The 21,374-nt window shown below is 46.7% G+C and overlaps 1 protein-coding gene across 1 annotated transcript in view; it reads right to left on the bottom strand.

The window, feature by feature from the left end:
- Window positions 1-1,751: 1,751 nt before the first annotated feature.
- Window positions 1,752-21,374, bottom strand: part of Pxdn (peroxidasin) — a 66,321-nt gene continuing 46,698 nt past the window's right edge. Inside the window, exons 9-20 of the mRNA XM_036170527.1 lie at window positions 20,314-20,483; window positions 17,983-18,255; window positions 15,523-15,639; window positions 14,315-14,473; window positions 13,516-13,628; window positions 12,614-12,770; window positions 9,891-9,999; window positions 9,129-9,286; window positions 5,741-7,244; window positions 3,374-3,508; window positions 2,416-2,624; window positions 1,752-1,756 (exon numbers count right to left, since the gene is read on the bottom strand). Of these exons, the coding sequence (XP_036026420.1) occupies window positions 1,752-1,756; window positions 2,416-2,624; window positions 3,374-3,508; window positions 5,741-7,244; window positions 9,129-9,286; window positions 9,891-9,999; window positions 12,614-12,770; window positions 13,516-13,628; window positions 14,315-14,473; window positions 15,523-15,639; window positions 17,983-18,255; window positions 20,314-20,483 (3,109 nt within the window). The remainder of the gene's footprint in view (window positions 1,757-2,415; window positions 2,625-3,373; window positions 3,509-5,740; window positions 7,245-9,128; window positions 9,287-9,890; window positions 10,000-12,613; window positions 12,771-13,515; window positions 13,629-14,314; window positions 14,474-15,522; window positions 15,640-17,982; window positions 18,256-20,313; window positions 20,484-21,374) is intronic.

The raw sequence follows: 21,374 nt of genomic DNA, 5'->3' as shown, positions 1-21,374 counted from the left end.
AGGCAAGGCCTGCTTCAGAGACGACCTCTCCCAGGACTGTGGATATTTTTAAGTAAACAGTGAAGGCTGGCTCTGTTCTGTAGCAGAAGGGGACCTGGTCGTGTTATCAGAAAATAGAGGCTCTGTATCTGGAAATCAGAACTGACCTTGCACACTATTTTCAAGACAACAGGTTCCTACAAACAGAATGAAATCCTCTGCCATCCTTGCAGGAAAGTATTTAAACTGAAAAACAAAGAAACAAACAAAGCCCTCCCCAAAAAAACAAACAAAAACCCTGTGAGAGTTTAAAACAAAAAAGCAAAAGCAGATACAAGTTCCCACAATATGAGCACAAGAACAGCAGTTAATTTAGTGCAGGGTACACAGTAAGCACATGTCCTACATGTGCATTCTCTTTCTCTCTCTCTCTCTCTCACACACACACACACACACACACACACACACACACACACACACGAGAGAGAGAGAGAGAGAGAGAGAGAGAGAGAGAGAGAGAATACAATACATACATATTTACACACACATATATACATACATACATATACATACACATACACACACATATACACACACATATACACACACATATATACATACATATATATATGGGAGAGGCAGACAAAAAAGATCAGATTGGGCAAACCACATGATCATACACATTCACATACAGATATGCCCCACCCCTACCCTCACCACACATCCTCTTAACATATTAAAAGCAGGTTCAAAAGTCAACCACATTTTAATAAATACCCTGGGTGACTACTTTACGAGAAAAATAAGAGATAACCATAGTTCTGAACTCTGTGTGCCTCTTTTCTTCCATGTGCCCACCTTCTTCAGGGCCTCCAAGGGGTAGGGCAGGGCTGAGGACCAAGTGTGCTGCTCCATGTGTGGCTGGAGCATGTCCTGAGTCCTCTTCTCACCACAAACATACATCACTCGGCTTAGGTTGTAAATGCCCCCAGCTTGCTTATGTATGGGGTTCTGATCATAGTTTGGATAAAGCCAAAATTGCACTCAAATTAGAAACTGGAAACTGAGGTTAACCAAGAGGGGAACTCGAGAATGCGAAGTGGGAAAGAGAGCAGAACAGTCACCACAGGGAGTAGGCCTCCCCAGCTGACTGGGATGTACTGTACTGTAACACGAATTGCTAAACGGTCTTATTAATAAAAAAAACCCCAAGCCAGGTACTGGGTTGAAAACTGAAAGATCAGAGAACCAGAACAAGCCACAGCCAACCTCATCTCGACAACTTCTCAGCCAATCCTGTTTCCGTGAATCCTCAGGCTGAAAGCCTCTGAGTCCTCACCCGGAGGGTCTTAGGTGAACTGCTGCTAAAAAGCCTCTAGTTCCTGGTCCTTTTATATTCCTTTTTGTTTCCTGCTATCACTTCCTGGGATTAAAGGCGTGTGTCCTTCCAAAGCAAAGACAAGAGATCTCAAGTCCTGTGATTAAAGGTGTGTACCACCACTGCCTGGCTCTGTTTCCAGTATGGCCTTGAACTCACAGAGATCCAGACAGATCTCTGCCTCCCAAGTGATAGGATTAAGGATGTGTGCCACCACTATCTGGCCTCTATGTCTAATCTAGTTAGTGGCTGGCTATGTCCTCTGATCCCCAGATAAGCTTTATTGGGCTGCACAAATAAAATATCACCACACTGCACAGACCTCATTATGAGTCTTTCCACCCCTAACATCAAGACCTCTCACACCTCAAGAAGACAGTCCAGAACTCCTTTCTCAGGCTGTAAGTTACAACAGGTTATCAGCATAACATGGGTTGCTTGTTATGCTTCCCGAGGAGCTATTTCTCATTCTCTGTGGCTGGGATTCATGGGACTAACACACAAGCACCTGGATGTAGCTGTATAAAAGGTTAAATGTTAGATATGCAATAAGGACACACTCAAGTTATGTTTCTTTTACATTGTATTTTGGTTATCAAAATGCAGCACGTAATAATGAAGCCAGTGACATCTTCACACAGGCATCTGTGGTGATAATGCCATCAAAAAACACGATGCACTGGCAGGAGGATGGAATGTGACATTAAATGCATGGTATTTATGATCACACATGGCTCAGTGGCTGGTGTGTACACCTACCATGCTGAACTTCCACCAGCATTTCAGTGTACACCTATTTAAGGTGGTAAAGCAGCGCCTTGGGTGCCTCTGTGTCTCCTAAGTTCATCACGAGGCAGTGTGGGGGTGTAGAGTTACTGACCTATATAGCCTAGGCTGAATGATATATGGTGCCTTCATGATAGGACTTCTTGACATTTATCTCTCAGACCACGTAACCACTCACCAAGCAAAGCACCCACAAATAATGACCACACCAAGGGCCAGAGCAGCAAAGCATGTGGAGACATGCAAGAGGGCAGGGGGCTGGCACCACGTACCTTCACAACAGTCCTGCCACACTCGCAGGTCCACTCTGGGGATGTCCTCGCAGCTGCCATAACCATGTGGGAATTCTGCCACCCTGAACACATCCTGCTGCACACGGGTGATATTGTCTGAGTTGTCACATAGGATCCTAGCCAAGGATGTCTGCTTGAGCTGAGTCAGCTGGGCGGGGGAGAACACGCCCGGGTTCTCGTACCACAACCTGTACTCCAGAGATGACAACAGGGTCGGTTGGATCAGCAGAAGGCAGGGAGACAGCTGGCCACAAGATTCCAAGGTAAGAATGTTCTTCCAACATGGAAATCACTGATTCCATTAACAGAAATTAAAAACAAACAAACCAACCAACCAAAAAACGACCCAGACATTGCTCAAATTCTCACCCAATAAATGAGAGAAAAGCAAAAAGCCCCTGCATATAAGAAAAGGTACATTTGCCCATCTGGATAGCAAGAAAGAAGACGGGCTACTTTTCAAAAGAGATGGATGGCTAAACTTCTGACTAAACTCTCAGCCATAGGTCTGGCCAACTTTCCCATTCACTAAAGTAAACTAACATTGTTAGAATGAAAAGAAATCTTGCCACAAGCCACAAGCCCCAGTTAGGTGGTACGGTGCACATCTGAGGCAGAAGACTTGCCATGAGTGAGGCCAGCCTGAGATATACACTGAGAGCCTATCTCAAAAATCCAAACAAAACAAACAATGTTCTAGTCCTTCTGAGTGCTGCCATGAATACTCAAAAGGCTCCTGGAAACATTCACATTCTCATTGGCTTCAGAGACCAACAGATCTTGGGACTCAGTGTGTTGGCTGGAAAGGATAAGGTGTCAGGCAGCTACAGGAGGTACAGAGCTGTCGGAAGGGCAGCAAGTGGGGAGGGGTCCTCGCTGTCATCTGTCCTGAGTCCAGAACAACCATGTAAGGACAGCAAAGTTCTCCAGCACCCACCTGTCTCCATCCCGCAGGCGTCGGAACTGTGTGCTGAGCAGGCACATGAGTGTGGGCCCCAGGCGGCTGCCAGGGACCAGGTCTTCTACCATGAGGGCCGGGAACAGATCAATGTTGAGAGTCGAACCATACAGCCTGGAACAGACAAGGAAGAAGTCAGGCCTGCCCAGCATAGCTGCCTGGGATATGAAACACAGCGAGTATTTCATATCCACACATTCTCCAGATTTTTACTGAACAAAGAGAGCTCAACAGTATTTCTTAAAAGCATATTTGATGATATTTTAAAAAAAAATTTCCTTTTTTGTTACACAACACACACAAACTTACAAATGATTTGAAAAGCCAAAAATAGATAATAAAATTAAAACATTCTTTCCTGTGCTTCAGTGAGAACCATCTAACTCCATGAGGCACACCCACCCATCTTCAACACCTATCTCCTTCCCTAAGAATATGAACAGTGAATAACCATATTTGAAAATAACAGGAATTGGCCTTACCATATATTGAAATGTACTTGTCAAAGGAAACGCTGGTTAATTTAGATAGGGTAGATATCTAACATGAGGCTTAAACATTTGAAAATGTTTAACAAAGCATTTTCGCCAAGTCCTCCATGCTCCAGGAATATATGCTCATACGGAAAGAAACAGCAATGCCTACAGACCTTTCTTTTGTATACTTGTTCAATTTCCTGGTTCCAACTGCTGCCAGAGACTGTGCTAGAGCATGAAATAGCATCTTCCACCCCTGGCTCCATCCCCCACCAGGCTTGGAACGACAGCGGAACACCCTACCATCTAGCTGTGACATGCTATTGAAAAGATATTTGCTCATCTTGTGAGTGGAATAAATGTGCTCTTACTTAAGCTGGCATCCAGCCTTTGCAAGCACAAACTGTGCTCACTGTCTGATGTCCAGGGACCAGCAGGCTGGACTAAAGCCTCCAACGCCTTATGAGAAGCCACCTGACATGGGAGCCTGGAGGGCTGGCTGGTCTTGCTCCACAGGCACCAGATACCAGTGCCTCCTCAGGATACCTGCTCCTTGTCCTCCCACTCATAAAGGGATGGCAGGAGGCTGAAGGATATCCAGTTCAAGCCTGCTGGGGATGGTCTCCATGACACTACAAAGCTCTCTCACTCAGGGGCCTGGGGACCCAGACTGTGTAGCTTACAGGATGCACACCAGGGAGAAAAGCCCAGATTCAACCTAGCTCTTCACTCCCAGGCTGCCCTGAAATGCAAAACTTCAACAGGCTGCCAGGACAGTAGACAGCAGCTGCTGTCCCCAAGGCCTGCTGAAAATCCTGACAGCCCTGGATCTTGTTGCCATTCATCTCTCCTCCTGTTTATGTCTCATTTTTCCTCTTGGTAATGTGTTCATAGAAAAAAAAAATCGATGAGTAATTCTGTGTGTGTTGTGGGAGGGGGCGGGTAAGCATTGTCTTTGCCAGGGGTCTCTCCCCTGCAGCCAGGCCAGGATCACCATCGCCAGCAACAGTGGCAGGATTATCAGAAACTAAGAAGTTCTGATAAAAAAAAAAAAAAAAAAGGAAAGTCATCTGTGACCATCTGGATAGGAACACAGGGGGACCCTGGAGCACACGAAGTACAGTCAGTGAGCATAAATCCTAATTAAGCATTAACGGTGACAAAAAAGTACACGGTTCCTGCGGAACTCATATGCTTCCCTTGCCAGTAATCGAATACTATTATGTAAACAAATTGGATCACAGAGGGCAGAGCAGCGCTCATTCAGAAACCACAGCAGTATCTCACAGAAAGAGAGCCCTTCCTCCCATAGGCTGTTCAGGTCTGAACAGCTCCCAGGAGGCAAGTCTGAAAAGAAGTGTGGCCCTAGGTGAGGTGACCCAATCTTGAGCAGACCCGGGCCTATCCTCCGAGTGGTGGGCTATGCGTCACCCCACAAATCTTGCCCATTTGTCGTCCAGATCTCCTCTTCTATGAACGTCCACTTGAGTAACAGGGGCTGCAGGCCAAGCCAGCGCCCAGGAGGCTGGCCAGTCTGATGCCCACTGGCCACTGACTCTTACCTGTCCTAGCCAGTTAAATGCAACTCCTATCTCAACACTCAGCAGAAAGCTTCTTGCAGCTTGCAAAATCCACCACCTAAGCAGAGAGGCTGGCAGACGTGCCTCTCTCTACCCAACACTAGGCTCACTGCAGCATCCCAGGCAGCAGGCTGCCAGCTGTCTAATCTCAGCCTCCACCGATTTCTCTCACCTGACCCTGAGCCACCACAGAAACTCGAACCCAGAGATGGTAACGGCAGGGTTCACAGTCAAGATCACCTGGCACCCACACATTTTTAATGAAAGTGCCCCAGTGGACCAGTACTCACCTCTGCAGCTTCTCCCGGATCACGGGGCTCTTGATCTCATTTTTCAGGTCCTCAAAGGTGTAAGCGGCTGATAGGTTGCAGTAGACCCTGTAGTCATGGTAGGGTGGAATGCCATGGTCCCGGCCTCGCTGGATATTTATGGCAGCCAGGTCCAGGGCCACCGTGTGAGCCATGGAGAACAGCCTCTCTGTGAGCTCCGTGTTCAACAACTGGGAGGGAATGCGCATCTTGCCTGCCACGCCAAACAGCCCTCGGAGAAGTGGGTCAATGCCCCCCTCATTGACAATCCGGAACGGGGAGAAGAAGGCCTTATGGAGGGGCACGTGGCCCTGGGGGATGGGCTCAAAGTTCTCATCCAGCCGGTAGAGCACAGGGTTGATCAGAGTGTGGCCAAACCTGAAGGCCGCTGTGGCAAAGGCATTGAAGATGCCAGCATTGACACTGGGGTCGTATCCGCGGTACTCGCCGAGCATCTTCATGCCCACCTCCCCCAAGATCTTGGGTAGCCAGTGCCGGTAGGTAATGTGCTGTATCTCTGCCCCCACAATCTTGCGAGTCTCGTGGTAGACAGTGTCCCCATCCCAGTGTGGGTTCAGCTTCAGCAGCTCTGCCGCAATGCGGTTGTGCTCCCGGAACCACAGGGTGTGCATGCTCGTCAGGCCCAGCTGCTCATTAGCACGGTGGTCCCCAGCCAGAAAGCATGGTATTGGGCTCTCATTCTCATCGCGAGTGCACTCGGTGGGCGGCCCCGTGGCAAAGGGAAGCAGAGGCTTGCCAGACCTCTGCACGATGCCCTGACGCAGCAGGCCACGATGGCTGGCCAGGTCCCGGATGCTGCGGGCTTCATGGTCTGTGCTGCCGTACACATTGGACCCATCAATGTAGGAAGTGAGCTGGTTGATCTGCTCTCGAGGGTACACAGAGTTCATGAGCAGGGATGTCATGCCACTGCCACAAACAGGGCTGGATCGCACAAAGAACATGCAGCGGGCCCCACTGCGCACGCGGGGGTCATTGGGGGGAATCATGACGGAGAAACAGGGAGGGTCATTGCTGCATACATTGCTGCAATGCTGCCCATCAGAGAATCGAGCCTGGCTCAGGGCCACGACTGTAGAGTCCAGGTCATGGTCAAGGAACTGACCCCACTGCATCAACATGTGTGTAAATTGTTCATCAGGGGTGATTACCTCTGTCCCAATCAGTGTGGTGGACACCAGGCGGGGCATGGGAAGTACGTGCCCATTGTACTGACGCTGGGGATTGATGCCACGGGGTGTGTTGAATCCGTTCTCATACACAGCCTTCAGCAGGCGCTCAAAGGCAGTCAATGAGGCGCCCCACATTGGGTGCTGCAGGTTGTTGCATGTGCCGTCATGCGTCCTATACTTTTGGTGGAAGCACATGTCTGAGCAGTTGTTCACACGGCGGTGTGCCGTGCAGCCTGACAGGTTGGCAATAAGGCTCAGGTACTGCGGGGACACCAGATCATTGTAGTGGTAACCTGCAACACAGCAGGGTGGTACTGACTTCCACCACCAGTGCAGACCACTGCCTTCAGTGTCTCAGCTGGTGCTTGCAGATGCTCTGGCATCTGATGTAGAATGTACCTGCTGTCTCAGCTCACTGTTTGCTAATAGTTTTGATGCCCTACCATCAGGCCTATGGTTTTCATAATGTGACTGGCTCTGTAAGAAGCGTCACATTCAGCGGTCCAAAGTCAAGGACCTTCAGCCTCACCTCATATTGTTTCATGGAACAGGTAGAGAATACACCTTTACACCAGCCACAGGAGGTCCCCTCCTTATGGAACAGCTTCCCTGTGCTCATCACTATACATTGTGCTGACTACTATACGGAAATGCCTTTTCTTCAGAGGCCAACCTATAGCCACCTGCATGTGTGAGGCCTCCTACAGGTTTCTGACTCCTGCCATCCTCTCCAGTCTTCTGCCATCACCCTAGGGCGCTGTTCAAGACACTGGCCTTGAATTTCACAGAATCATCACAAAACATAACCTCCAACCTGTCTAGCCAGGGGTAGGCTCCTACTAGGTTGACTTCCTGATCATGAACCTCGGACTGTCCACCAGTGACAGGAGAACTGCAGGCCTTGTTGGTCAGCAGCATGCCTCTACCAAGTGTCCATGACCTTCCTAAAGTCATCAAGCATAGCCACACAATGACCCCAGGATCCCATGCTCAGAGCTCAGCTTTATCAAATGCTGCCTGCAGACATTAGCACAGCCAAGGTGCTGTGGATTATGCTCATTGTTAGTAACACATTGATGGCTGATAACCAGGCAAAAAGTATAGGTGGGGCGATCAGACTAACTAAGGATGCTGGGGGAAGGAAGGGCAGATTGAGAGAGAAAGATGCCAGCCACCCAGGAAGCAAGACATGCTAGAGGACAGGTTAAGCCACAAGTCATGTGGCAATACATAGATTAATAGAAATGGGCTAATTTAAATGTAAGAGCTAGTTAGTAATAAGCCTAGCTATTGGCCAAACATTTATAATTTATATAAGTCTCTGTGTGGTAATTTGGAAGTGGCTCCCAGAATGGGAAAACTCCGCCTACACCAAGGCATTCACTTTCCTCACTATTCCTCCCCTGCAGAATATTCCAGAGTCTTCAGAAAAGCCATCTGTGCATGTACACACCTATACACACACAATCTGAAGACATGCTCACACATTGACACTCATGTGTGCACTCACACAGGAACTCTCATAACTACACACACATATGCACACAGAGACACTTGCTCACACATGAGCACATTTACATTCACATATGTGCACATAAGACCTATGCACATGCATGTACATTCTCTCTGTCTCTGTCTCTCTCTGTCTCTCTCTGTGTGTTTCTTTCTTACTGTCTCTTTATGTCTCTCTCTGCTGGTCAAAGTCAGCACGGAATCTTTTCATTAAAGTATCTCTAGCCTATGTCTGGCTCTGGAAACTCAGTCTGCACATATTAAAGGTTTACAGAGGATAATCTTCAAAATATCCATACAAAGATCTAAGAAAGCAAAGGGGCATGAGGAATTCCAGGCTGGGAGAAGCAATCAGAAACACCAGCTACCTCAAGACTATTCTATGAAGCTTCCCCTTCACACAAGGACTAGGCCTGTAGAAAGAAGGACACACAGGAAACCAAGCAGAGACACAGATCAATTAGCCACAGTTCAGCTAATCAGGTCCTACATTGGGCAAAGTCCCCAGGTGACCCAAAGAGACACCAGGACCTATGCAAATTCAGGAAAAAGTGGGCTCAAATACTAATGCTGTCATGGCCTGAGCCTCTCACACAATGCACATGCAGCAGGGTGTGTTTGCTACCTCATGCTCAAGTAAGAAGGTGGAAGAACATGGTACTGACTTGTTCCATTCAAGTCCACCATCAAGCCATGCTGAACATGCTCCTGGATCAGCTGCAGGGTCCGCTCGAATATCTCTCCTGCCCGGGCTTGTCCCACTGTGTAGGGGTCCCGTGGGTACCGGAACAGGGCCAGTAGGTCATTTGGAGAATGAGGACGGCTGGCAGGAGTGAGGGAGAGAGAGAATCAATGAGATAAATCACTGGGGACAAAATCCAGAAACTAAAACTGTACTGATATTTCTAAATTTCTATCGCTACATTGGACAACGTGGTGCACTGTACCTTACTCATCCCAGGTGGAAGGCGACAGAGCAACAGACAGACAAACAAGAACCAAAGACACTGAAAACAAACCATTAATAAGTCAAGAGAGAGAGTCACGGGCATCGCATTTCAGGTAAGGTGCAGAGAGTCTGCAGCTGTTGCCAACATGGACGGAGCCACTGGCCACCTCAGTAACATTTTGTTTTTGCCAAATGGTTTCTAACAAGCCAAAAGAATGAGGTGGGTTTTCTAAAAAATGTTTTGATTGTGAATCACAGTCCAGAGCCTGTGAAGAAGGTACACCTCCTAGCACGCTAACCCCAGAGAAGCCAGTCAGCTGATGCTCCTGATGGCTTTCATATAAAAGTTCTTAGGACTTTTATAGTAATGCGTGGGGAGTGAAAGAGGCAAATGACCCACGCACTAGGCAAACATGACTTCCACCCCACACCACCCGCTTCCCCATCCAAGGCCAGCACACAGCCCTGCCCACCATACCTGTCAAATAAGTGTGTCCGTGTAGAGTTGATGGCCCTGTCAACGGTTGCAATGGCTTCAACGATAGAGGTAGCAACATATGGGTCCCCATTTCGACTTACATCAGGAACTAGGAAAACATGAACTCACATTAGTAGAAAAAAAATAAACACTCCATTCTTACTCATACAACCATGTCTAGACACGACATCATCTAGACATAAATCATGTTTTCATCCAAAAGATATTTCTGTTTGCAGAACCAGTGCTCAAGTTATTTCGTCACCAATTCTGCTCGAGGCTGTCTTTAAACAGCCTGGAAATCATATACTCTTTAACTGTGAAAAATTGTACGGCATCCTGGCAAAACGTCTGTGACACAAAGTACCCAAGTGCTTATATCCAGTATGACGTTTGTGGGGGGCTGAGGCTTCTCAGGTCTATCTGGTGGACAGTGACACCAGGGAAGGTGCCTTCATTCTGGAAGTCTCTGTTCTTCTAAAAGGACAACCATCTCCAATGCTGGACTCCACTCTTTACCTCCCGCCCCAATGCCAGTCCCTTACCCTGCTTGTGTGGTCATCATCACAACGTCTTTATTAGGGCCCAGACAGACAGACAGACAGACACACACACAGAGCAAAAAAAAAAAAAAAAAATCAGCACCTAGATACCTAGACGGCCTGCACACACCACATATGCATAATACACATACCTCAGCATACAAAATAAACATGCCACACAATGCACTGTAGAAGACACATCACACCATATTACACCATCATAGCACACAGAATAAGCCTACACCATAATGCACACCACAGAGATACACACACAATACACAGCAAATGTAACACACCACAACCTGTCTCCATCAAAGCTTCACACTTTGATTCCTTTTTATTTTTTTGAAACAAGGTCTTAGTATGTATGTATGTATGTATCTATCTATCTATGTATCTATGTATATGTATGTATGTATCTATCTATCTATCTATCTATCTATCTATCTATCTATCTATCTATGTATCTATCTATCTATCCAAACATTTATATATCTATATCCATCTACCTATATGTATACATCTATATCCATCTGTCTATGTATCTGTATAGACAAGATAAACAGAGCGCTACCTGTCTCTTCCAAGTGCTGGCAATAAAGGCATGCATCACCAAGTCCAGTGTGAGTCTCAGTTTTTGTTCCTTTCTCACCTCATAGGAACTGGTCAGCAGTCAGTCTTCGCCAAGCACAAATAACCCCACCATCAATCTTTTACCCTCAGCCACTAAAGTAGCTCTCAGCACACCACTTTCAATGGTTAGTTCTCCTTTATATCCTCACAGGCCTAGACACAGCTCAAGAGACCCTGCTGAAATGATCCTTCACTTGGTTGCTGTGGTGGATCTCATTCCCCTGGGACAGACAATGTGTGACTAGGGTGAACTCCCCTGCTGGGATGGACTTCCTCCCCTGGGACAGACAAGGCATGGTTGGGATAGACTCTCCTGCTCAGGCAAACCTCCACTGCCTGGGATACACTGGGAACTACCGCTTCTATCAGTCTCTGGTGCACGTGCATATTGCCTTCTTGTTCACACGCATCATCTTTCTTTCTGCCTCTTCTCCCCTACTCTGACTCTTCTCTCCACACAGACTGACAGGTACAGAGTCTATTTGATACAATCCTTATTTGGAGAATTATTTGGAGAATATCTTTTTGTTGACTTTTCCTTTTTTAGCCAGTTTGATGGCTGGATACCCCAGGGCAGAATGGCCATTCTTGTTCTTAGACAGGTTCTCCTGGGTGACCTCATCTAGTCCCAGGGTGTTAATACACTCAGCCCTGACTCCTCCCTTGAGCTCCAGACCCCATGCCTCTCTTATCAGTTTCTTCCCCTTGCTGTGTCTGAGCAGGGTTCTTGACTCTCCTCTTCCTCAAAGTTAAGCAAGACAGAGAGGAGAATAAAAGTGGGGGAGGATGCAGAGATGAAATCTTCACACTCTGGGTAATTACTACCCTGGAAAAGGACAGTCCATGTGCATGAGGAACATCCCAGGCTGCACGTAGCCATAACCAACCGGGAGGCATGGAAATGCCTTCAGGAATCACTGTATATTGCACTGTTGGGTATGAAAAGAGCTGTCGAAGATTTAAAAAAAAAACAACAACAACAACAAAAAAAACTACAGGAAGAAGGTAGCTTACTCCAAGGTAAGCTCAGCCATTGATCAAGTTAGGGCCAAACTTTCTGACTTCTGAATCATGCTACCATGATATTCTCATTTGATTTCTGGTGCTGTAACAAATATCCTGGCAAAAAGCAACTTAGGGAAGAAAAGATATATTTGGCTTACAGTTCCAGGTTATAGTTCACTATTGAGGAAGTCGGGCAAGAACCTGAAAGTATCAAATCCAGTCAAAAGCATAGAAAAATCAAATATATTCTTTCTCTTCTCTTACACTGTTCAAGACCACTTGCCCAGGGAATGGTGCCACTCACAGTGGGCTTGGTCTTTTTACATTAATTAACAATCAAGACAATCTCCTACAGATACATCAACAAGCCAACCCTATCTAGATAATTTCTTTTCCTAGGTGATTCTAGATTATGTCACATTGACAGTTAAAACTAACCAGCACACACCCTAAATGGATGCTCATAGGAAGAAGATACAGCCCCGATATTGTATCTCCCAAGCCCTCTAAGACAATGTATTGTGCTTGGCATACACATCTTACCATTCACACTGAGTACCATGCTGACAGAGGAATATCCAATTGTGTTCCGAGCTACACACTCATATCGACCTGCGTCCGCAGTGCCAACATCATTGATGGTCAAGAATCCTTCAGGGCTGATGTGAAATTTTCCACTTTCTGTTACCTGAACACCATCCTGGAGCAAAATAATAAAAATGATATTGCAGCAAGATTGGGAAATAGAAGTTGCTGCTCTGGAAGAAAGGAATGTCCATCCAGTGTTAAGACTCAAATGGAAAAAAATCTCCGAGGCTATGTTTACATCTGTCCCTGTCTTAGCATGGAAGGAGAGCTATTACTATTCTCCCAAGTCCAACTCAATGAGATTAGCTCTTCTACATACCTGTCCTTTGCTGAGAACAGAAATATGTTCAAAAGAGGTATGTGCTCCATATTGGGAGCGTCTGTGGTAACTTCTGGAGACCATGAGCTATCGTGGAAAGGGCTCAGAGAAACAGGCCTCTAGGAGAGAGGATAATTCAGAGACAGAAATGATAAGCTGTGTACAGACCACAGCTGTGGCACTGTGGAGAAGGTGGGTGGGCAGTGAAGGAGCTGGAGAGCCTTGAGAACTGGCACTCTGTGGGGACCCTAGGGAGGTCACTATTCCATCTCAGCAAGCTCCTTTGTATACAGTATGTGGATTCTGCCCAACCATGGGCTAAATATGAAGAGCAAAGAAAAATGAAATAACAGAAATGCAACTTCATTTGTTGAAGTTGTGTATCTGTAGAGGACTTTCTTTACTTCTGCTGCTGGAGTGCGTATTTTGTTTTCATTATCTTTATTATTAAGGCTGCCTTCAGGGAACTTGAAACACATGCTTCCTGCATCCACTTCCAACATTAGAGAGTGAGCCTGGGTGAGGTGTCAGCTCTTACCTTGTTCCAGGTGATGGCTGGCTCTGGTTCCCCCTGGGAGCTACAGGGCAGCTGTACATTGGTACCCACCTCTACAGTCATGTCACTTGGAATGCTGGCAAACACCGGGGTGACTAGGAGGCAAGTGTGGAGAATGAGGCACCACCTGATTCATACCAGACTTCAGGAGAACAGAGCCCACACAGGCCAACCCAGAGCTCTGCAAGTGATCTTGTTAGCTAAGATGAAAAATGGTGGCTTGGTTGGCAAGCCAGGCTGCCTGCACTTCTCAACTCATACCCATTACCAAGAGGCAGCAGCATGCAGTGTGCTATGGCCCACTGATAAAACAATGATCTTGATGTTCAAGACTTATCAGGCAGAAGAGGTAGCTTGGCAGGCACCACTGTGCGATCCCACCATGGGCACCTGAGCACACTGAGTTTGCCAAGCAAGCACAGGAGGGGAAGTCCGCAGAACCCACAGTGGATATTATGGGTCTAAGAGACAAAACAAGGTTCATGGTACCTTCATGGGCCTTACAGAAAATAAGAGCCTCAGGCTGCTTCTAGTTGTCTGCCCTAATATGCTCACTAACGGTCAGATGCTTTGAGGCCAGCATGAAATGAATAAGTGTCTTTATAACAAAGGAAATAAAGACATAAGTGCCTGTGAATCCCTCGTGAACACAAGTACCATGGTTCTAAACAGAGCACAGTGACCAGAAGAGCTGGAACTGCAATACTGATTCTGATGTCAGCTGCAGGAAGTGCATCACTGGTGATAGGCATCTGCAAATCCACCAGTCAACAGCACCTACCTCTAGGCTGTACGTTCAGGTGGGCCACGACCTTCTGGGAGCCGATGATGTTGACAGCCTGGCACTCATACTGGCCCTGGTCATGCAGGGCCACCCCAGAGATCCTGAGTGTGCCTGAGGATAGCACCAGGTGCCGCCTGTCCACTGAGAGCTGGCTCCCTACAAAGTGGGGCAACATATCAGTCACCCTGGATATAGAGGCTTTCAAGGTCAGGGTTGGAGACAGGCAATCTAGAGAGAATGTTATCTCTGAAGATGGCAGTGTCGCTGGGCTGAACTTCTTGGATCAGGTGCCAAATGCCCACTCCTGCTCCAGCAAGCAGGAACTTATTCAACATCCCCATGTGGGTTCCTACAGTAAAGGGGGAGTCAAGAAATATCATATCCAAGGAATATCACAGAAAGGGACAGAGAACAGAGCCAAAAGGCAAAACTAGGGGTGAGGACAAGACAAGAACTCAGGGTGCCTGTAGGGCTGACCCCAAGCTATGCCTAAGGAAACAGACAGAAAGGGAACCTGGGCCTAGACTGCACAGAAATCAAGTCCCCTTGGAGGTGGAGGATATTGGCATACATTTTTGTGGATAAGCCTTTCCACCAGGTAACTTTTCTAGCCAACCAAGAGGAAGTGTGCAACTGGCCTCTACCTCGTTCTGTTTCTCAGGATCCATGAGCACTCCCCAGAGGGAGGCTGCAGTGACCTTTTGATTTAAGCCAAGATGGCAGATCATCTCTGCCTAGGCTATAGGGCAGGAACACTGGAGACCTACAGAGGTTTCCTCAGTGAACTTAGCACCTGCCCTTGCTACAATCTCACCCAACCTGATGAGTTTTCATCAGACCCCAGGAGTCATGGTCTGACCAAGTGTTAAGTGATTATACACCCAGTGCAGAAATGGTGGGACAGCTCTGGGAATCAGGGGATAAACCCTGATTTAGTGAGTACTACAGGTTCTAGCCCACACACGGTGAACCACTGTACAGATGCTCCAACAGGCACCCTGAGTCCTTCTGCAAAGACGGCTTCAATCCCTGATGCCTACAGTGACCACCAGTGCGGCACTACAAGGCAGGTTCTATGAATACCTCATCCTCTTCCAATGCCACAGCTCACTCCTTTGGGAAAGATACTGGTTTTGCCTGACCCAGGGACAATAGCTTGTGTCCTAGACAAAAGAGAAGACAGAGGGCCCAGGGCAACACCTTACCTCCCTTGGTCCAGGCAATGACTGGCTGGGGGTAGCCCTTAGCCTCACACTGGAAATCCACAGTCTGTCCTTCGATGACCACTCTGCTCTGAGGGGTCACAGTGAACTGAGGAAGGGCTGCAGGGGAAGAACATTTAAATGTGACACTGAGAGACAACACCCTGTAAAGTGACAGCACAGCAAAGAGACTTTACCAAAGGGATCATGTAACTTTGTAAGCAGTCCTACAAGATTAAAACCTTCCATCTTGGAGGGAGACTTAAGGAGTAAGATGTGAAAGGCAGATGAAATAGCAGATGGTCTAGGGGAAGGGAAACACTACAAAAGAGGTTCAGGAAGTCCCCAAAACTGACCAGACTCACTAGGCCTCTTCCTCCTCAAGAGTATATAAACAATAACACTGCTGAGAGAAGACTCTCAGATAGTCCCAGCCACCTGGAAGAAGCAGACACCAGCCAAACAGCCTCAATGCAGCAGAGACCAGTCAAGCTGACCAGAAGGAATAAAAACATTGAGCTGCTTGGACAATGCTCAGACCAACTGAGCCAACTGGAAAGGATACTCTCCAAACTGCTGAGCTTCCTACAGGCTGTGCAGTATGCTCCAGGTCCCCTGCTTTGGTGAGCTGTCACCCATGCTTAGGTGGGCACTGGTGATACAGCTATCTTTGAATCATTTCTGCTCACCCATATTCCTATAAATAACCCCAATAAAACTCATTGGTTTCCCAAGTTGGACTTTGGTGATATTTGTACTTTGGTCTGCATTCACAGCTATGCACAAGGTGCACATGGCATTGTAATCTAAGAAAAGTCACAGCTGTATACAAAGCACTCACACTGCCTCATGACTACTGTGCCCTTGGCACTGTATACTGTATACATATTACTGTAGTGTCAGTACATTCAAAACTATATGCAAGGTACACACACTGACTCACTATTAATGTGACCTTGGGGTATATTCAGAGCTATCTGCATCACATACACACTGATTTACTGTCAATGCCCAGGTATTCATGTCCACATTCACAGATGCCAGTACCTGGGTACTCTGAACATTGCAACCTCAAAGTCCTATTCTCCTAAGGAAAGCTGTCTAACCACCAAGTCATGTGTGACAACAGGTCAAATGGAAGGGATGCTACAGATCTTAAAAAGCAGGGAAGACAATACTGTTAGTATAGGTATAGGAGAACCAGCCCTGAAACTGTGACCATTGGAGAGCTGTCCCCATTACCCATCTGTGTTGTGGCAACAGGAATGGGGGAGAGGTGCCCCTATACCCCCTTCCCCCACCACTGCCCATCAATGCCAGAGGCAGGTGGGAGAGATGACTCTGTGGTCATAAGAGTAGGAGTGCCATTCCTGACCCCCACCAGCTGCAACACTCGAGAGAGCAGGCCCTGCACCTCGCCAGGGTAGCACAATAGAGCCAACCCTGTTATTGCAGGTGTAGGGGAGCCAGCCCCAAAATTGTGACTATGGGAGAGCTGTTCCAATTTCCCATCTGGTGGACCAACCCTATAGCTTGCCCAGGCCCAGACCCAGGGTTATGACTTGGCCTTCCCCAGCATCCACCCCATCTATGCTGGAGCACATGAAGGGACCTGACCCGCAGACCTAAAGCTACAGGATCTCCACAACACAGGGTGGCAGGGGGATGTCCAGGAAGAGTCTTAGTCAGGGCCCAGCATTGAACATGTAGTGGAGACCAGGGGCCTCGAACCAGACCAATGACTCTTTGCAATGAACACTTGCAAGTCGAGATGTACGGACAAAGGAGTATAAGGTGTGACTTATTTGGTCACACTTTCTTCCTTTTTTCTCTTGAATTTTGTTTTATTTGGGAGGGTGCAAGTGCAGAGGGTGGATGTGAAGGGAAGGGGGATGAATGGGATCAAGACATATGATGTGAATAACACATAGAATAAATTAAAAAAAAAAATCAAGGCAGAGCTGGAAAAATGGCTCCATCCCTAGAAGCCACATAAAACAAAGTTGGACAGAGTGCTAGGGAGGTGGGTCCATGAAGCTTCCTGGCCAGCCAGCCTAGTGTACTTGGTGATTTCTAGGGCAATGAGAAACTCAGTCTCAAAACAACTCCAAACCCCTAAAACCAATGGCACCTGACATTGTTCTCTGTTTTATTTAGATGCACACCCACCCACATACAAATATACACATGCACTAGCATGCTCACACAAGCATGCATACATATACATATCAAATTAGCTAGGCATGGCGGTGCACACCTTAATCCCAGCACTTGAGAGGAGGATCGAAAGTTCAAGGCCAGGCTAGGCTGCAACGACCTTGTTTTCAAAAAAAAAAAGAGAAAGAAAGAAAAGAAAAAAGAAAGAGCAAGTTAAGTGGTACGGAGGGCATGTGATACGGTGCAGGCTGGGCAAAGTCAAGGGCACTGTTGGAGTCATGAGAAGACAAGAGTCTGACGGCTCACCCTGTACAATGATGAAGGCTGTGGCGTGGATGCTGTCCACACTGTTGGAAGCAAAGCATGTGTACTCCCCACTGTCACTCTGGTCGACGTTCTGTATGTACAGTCCTCCAGAGGGAGTGATATTCACTCGTGGGTCAACCGGCAAGGGTGTCCGGTCACCTCTTGTCCAGGTGATCTGCGGCAGAGGGTGGCCCGTGGCACTGCACTCCAAAGTGACACTCTCGCCCACCAGTACCTCTGTGTTCTGCGGCTGGATTACAAAAGTGGGTCGGGCTGTCACAAACAGAAATTCTCAATTAATTTCTCACAGCGTCACAAGATCTCTACTTGGTATTTTTGATGCCCAGGCTGTCCATTCCTCCTAATGGCTTCCAAAATAAGCAAAACCAACAACATGTAATTACATAATTGCTTGTTATCTTGCTTTTCCAAATAAATACATAGATGGGGCTGAGGAAATGGCTCAGTAGGCAATAAGACACTTGCCATGTGAGCACAGGGGCCTCAGTTTAAATCCCCAGCACACAAAGCCTCAGATGTGGTAGGATCTGTAATTCTAGCACTTATAATGCAAGATGGGAAGTAGAAGGAGAATCCTCAGAAGCTAGCTGGTCAGCTAGTTTATTATACATACTGGTGACCAACAAAAGACCCTGTCTCATACAAGGTACAAGGCATGCATGGATCAATAGCCAAGGTCACCTTCTGATCTCCGCACTGTGGCACACATGTCTCCACATTCACACATGAACACATGGATTAATGGGGAGGAAAAAGTGCAGAAAATAAGATGGTGCCCACACTCAGGTCAACCAAAGGTAGGAAGCCTGTGGATAGTGACCACTATGGGGAGAGCTATATTTCTTCCCCCAGATAGAGTCTAAGTTCTCTGAAGAACCTTTGCTTTTGTTTATTATAGATACAGTGGCAACCCAATTAAACCTTTGTGGTAGTCTCTATTGGCATAAGAAATGGTGGGGTGTATTTATACCATATAAAAATCATCACAAAAAGGAGAGATACAAATGAAAGAATAGTGTCAACTGTGAATCTAGTGGGAGGAGTCCACTCATTGGCTAGCATGTTTCAGGGAAGGTTTTCACACACAGTGGGACCACAGCAGACATAGCCTACATGGAGAGAGGGGGCCATGGACACAAGAATGGAAGCTGCATGCACCCTTGTGTTGGAAACTACCCTTGAAACTCAACCTACATATCATTTCCTAAGTCTGTAGTATGCCCTGTGCTGTTTCTTGTGGGTCCACAACCCTTATCCATAAACATGGAATCTAAAAAGTTCCAAAAAACAGGATTTTAAAAAAAAATTGTTTTGCAAAATTTGACATAAGTAGCATGAGGCACTTCTAAGTCTCTATTGAGACACCATATACAGCTTTCCTTGTGGGCATTAGCACCTAGATTGTGGTATATCACCCCAGACTAGAAGTTAGTAAATAGATCATGTTCTATGTAGCCTTTCTTTAAAAAACAAAAAACCAGAAACTATCGTGACCCACAGGTTGAGAACTGCTGGGTTATGGTGTTCCATTGTCTGGATGAACAGTGAACACCGGCCACGGACAGAGCAAGCAGACCAGAACAGGGCTGGTGCCTGTGTAACTGTAGCAGAGAGGCAAAGGCCACAGTTGTGTTTCCTCTGGTTTGGACAGATGTTTGGCATTTTAAATATGATATGCTAGTACCTTAAGCATAGATATGCTAAATAAAAATCAGTGTTTTAAAATTTAATTTGAAATAATCAAAGCCCTTGGCAAACAGAGACCTTAATGCCAAGAAGCATGTATATGATGTGGCTGTGCAGGTACCTGCCAGTCTCTCGAGGTGGCTATTAGTAGGAACACTGTTTGTAGACTTTGGGTCCTGATTATAGTTCGACTATAATTCGTTTGTAATTGGTATTTGGTAAGCAAAATAATAGGGATGAGGTAAGTGCATTGGCGATTATTCGTGTGGTTGTTCCTATAAAGCTTCATGGGGTTTAAATCACGGTGGTTGCAATTACTGATGCTATATGGCTTACTGAGGAATAAGCAATTAAGTCTGTTTGTCATAGGCAGATGAAACTGGTTATGATTATTCCTCATTTCTTACCTGTGGTAGTAACTCAAAGTTTCTGTATATACCCCTGCAGCAGGGTGTAGCCATGGGCCTGAAGCAGGTTGGAATGACCTATGACCCTATGCTTCAGAAATCTTGTGAGCCACTTGGCATGGGAACTTTACCCTCTCAGGTTTCACTGAGTTAGAGTACAAAGAAAGGAGGAAGTGGGTGGTTAGGGTAACTCTCACGTGCAATATTCTCCACTTACCTGGAGACCCCAAGTACCTGAGGGTCACCTCATGTGTTTTCGCCTCTCCAGCCACATTTTTTGCCATGCACTGGTAGACGCCCTCATCTGCCTCCTGTGTGTTCTGGATCATCAGTGTGCCATCGTCCAGCAAGTTTAAGCGAGAGTCTGTCTTCATACTCAGCTCATTACTACAGAGACAGAAACCAGTGCGTTCTCAGCTCAAGTCAGTACTGTACCCCCTCCCAGGGGTCAGTCCTCCAGTGGGCTCTAATGCTCTAGAATGCAGCGAACACATGCCAGGCTCGGAGAACAAGAGCAACAGATATGTTGCTTCCGGATATGTTCCCCTCAGCAACTGTGACTTGGCAGACATGTCTAGGGGAGCACAAACATGTGTTCACTATTGCATGCCCAATCTAAATGCTTTAATGTGGTCCTAATTCCAAACAGGAAAAGAATAACCCAACGGAAAATGCAAATAACACATTTCCCTTTATTTCTGTAAACTACAGTTTTTTTAAAAAAAATGTAGAAACATAGTTTTATATAATTAAAAACAAGAAGCTAGGATGGTTCCCATACCTATAATCTCAGTACTTGAGAGGTTTGAGGCAGAAGGATCAGAGGTTCAAGGTCATCCTCCACTACACATCAAGTTAGAAGCTAACCTGGGATGCATGAAATCCTGTCTCAAACCAACAAAACAAAAACCTCTGGTCCTCCTTTCTAGGCTCTGGGCATGCTTCTGACTCAGCCTCCTGGAAGGCAGCAACCAAGCCCTGGGTGCATGTAGGTCAGCAGCAGGAATGTCAGAGACCCTCAGTAAGTAAGAAGCAGAGCTGACACCAGAGGACAGGCCTTGGGACTTTGACTCAAGGTCTGCCATATTTATTTTTGTAGTTTTAACTTAAGTCTTCCATTTATAAAAGGTATGAAGGTCTTGAGCCATAGTGATGCTCCTCTACTGTCTAATACAACCTTCTAACACTTTAGAATCAACCTGTAGTCAGTCCTAGACTTTAACTCTCATCAGCCCCAGAACTACACATGACATGGAGATTTTTAAAGGGTTGAATGTA

This window comes from Onychomys torridus, chromosome 21 (genome assembly GCF_903995425.1).
Source record: "Onychomys torridus chromosome 21, mOncTor1.1, whole genome shotgun sequence".
Lineage (NCBI taxonomy): Eukaryota > Metazoa > Chordata > Mammalia > Rodentia > Cricetidae > Onychomys > Onychomys torridus.
This window is presented reverse-complemented; position numbering and strand designations above follow the sequence as displayed.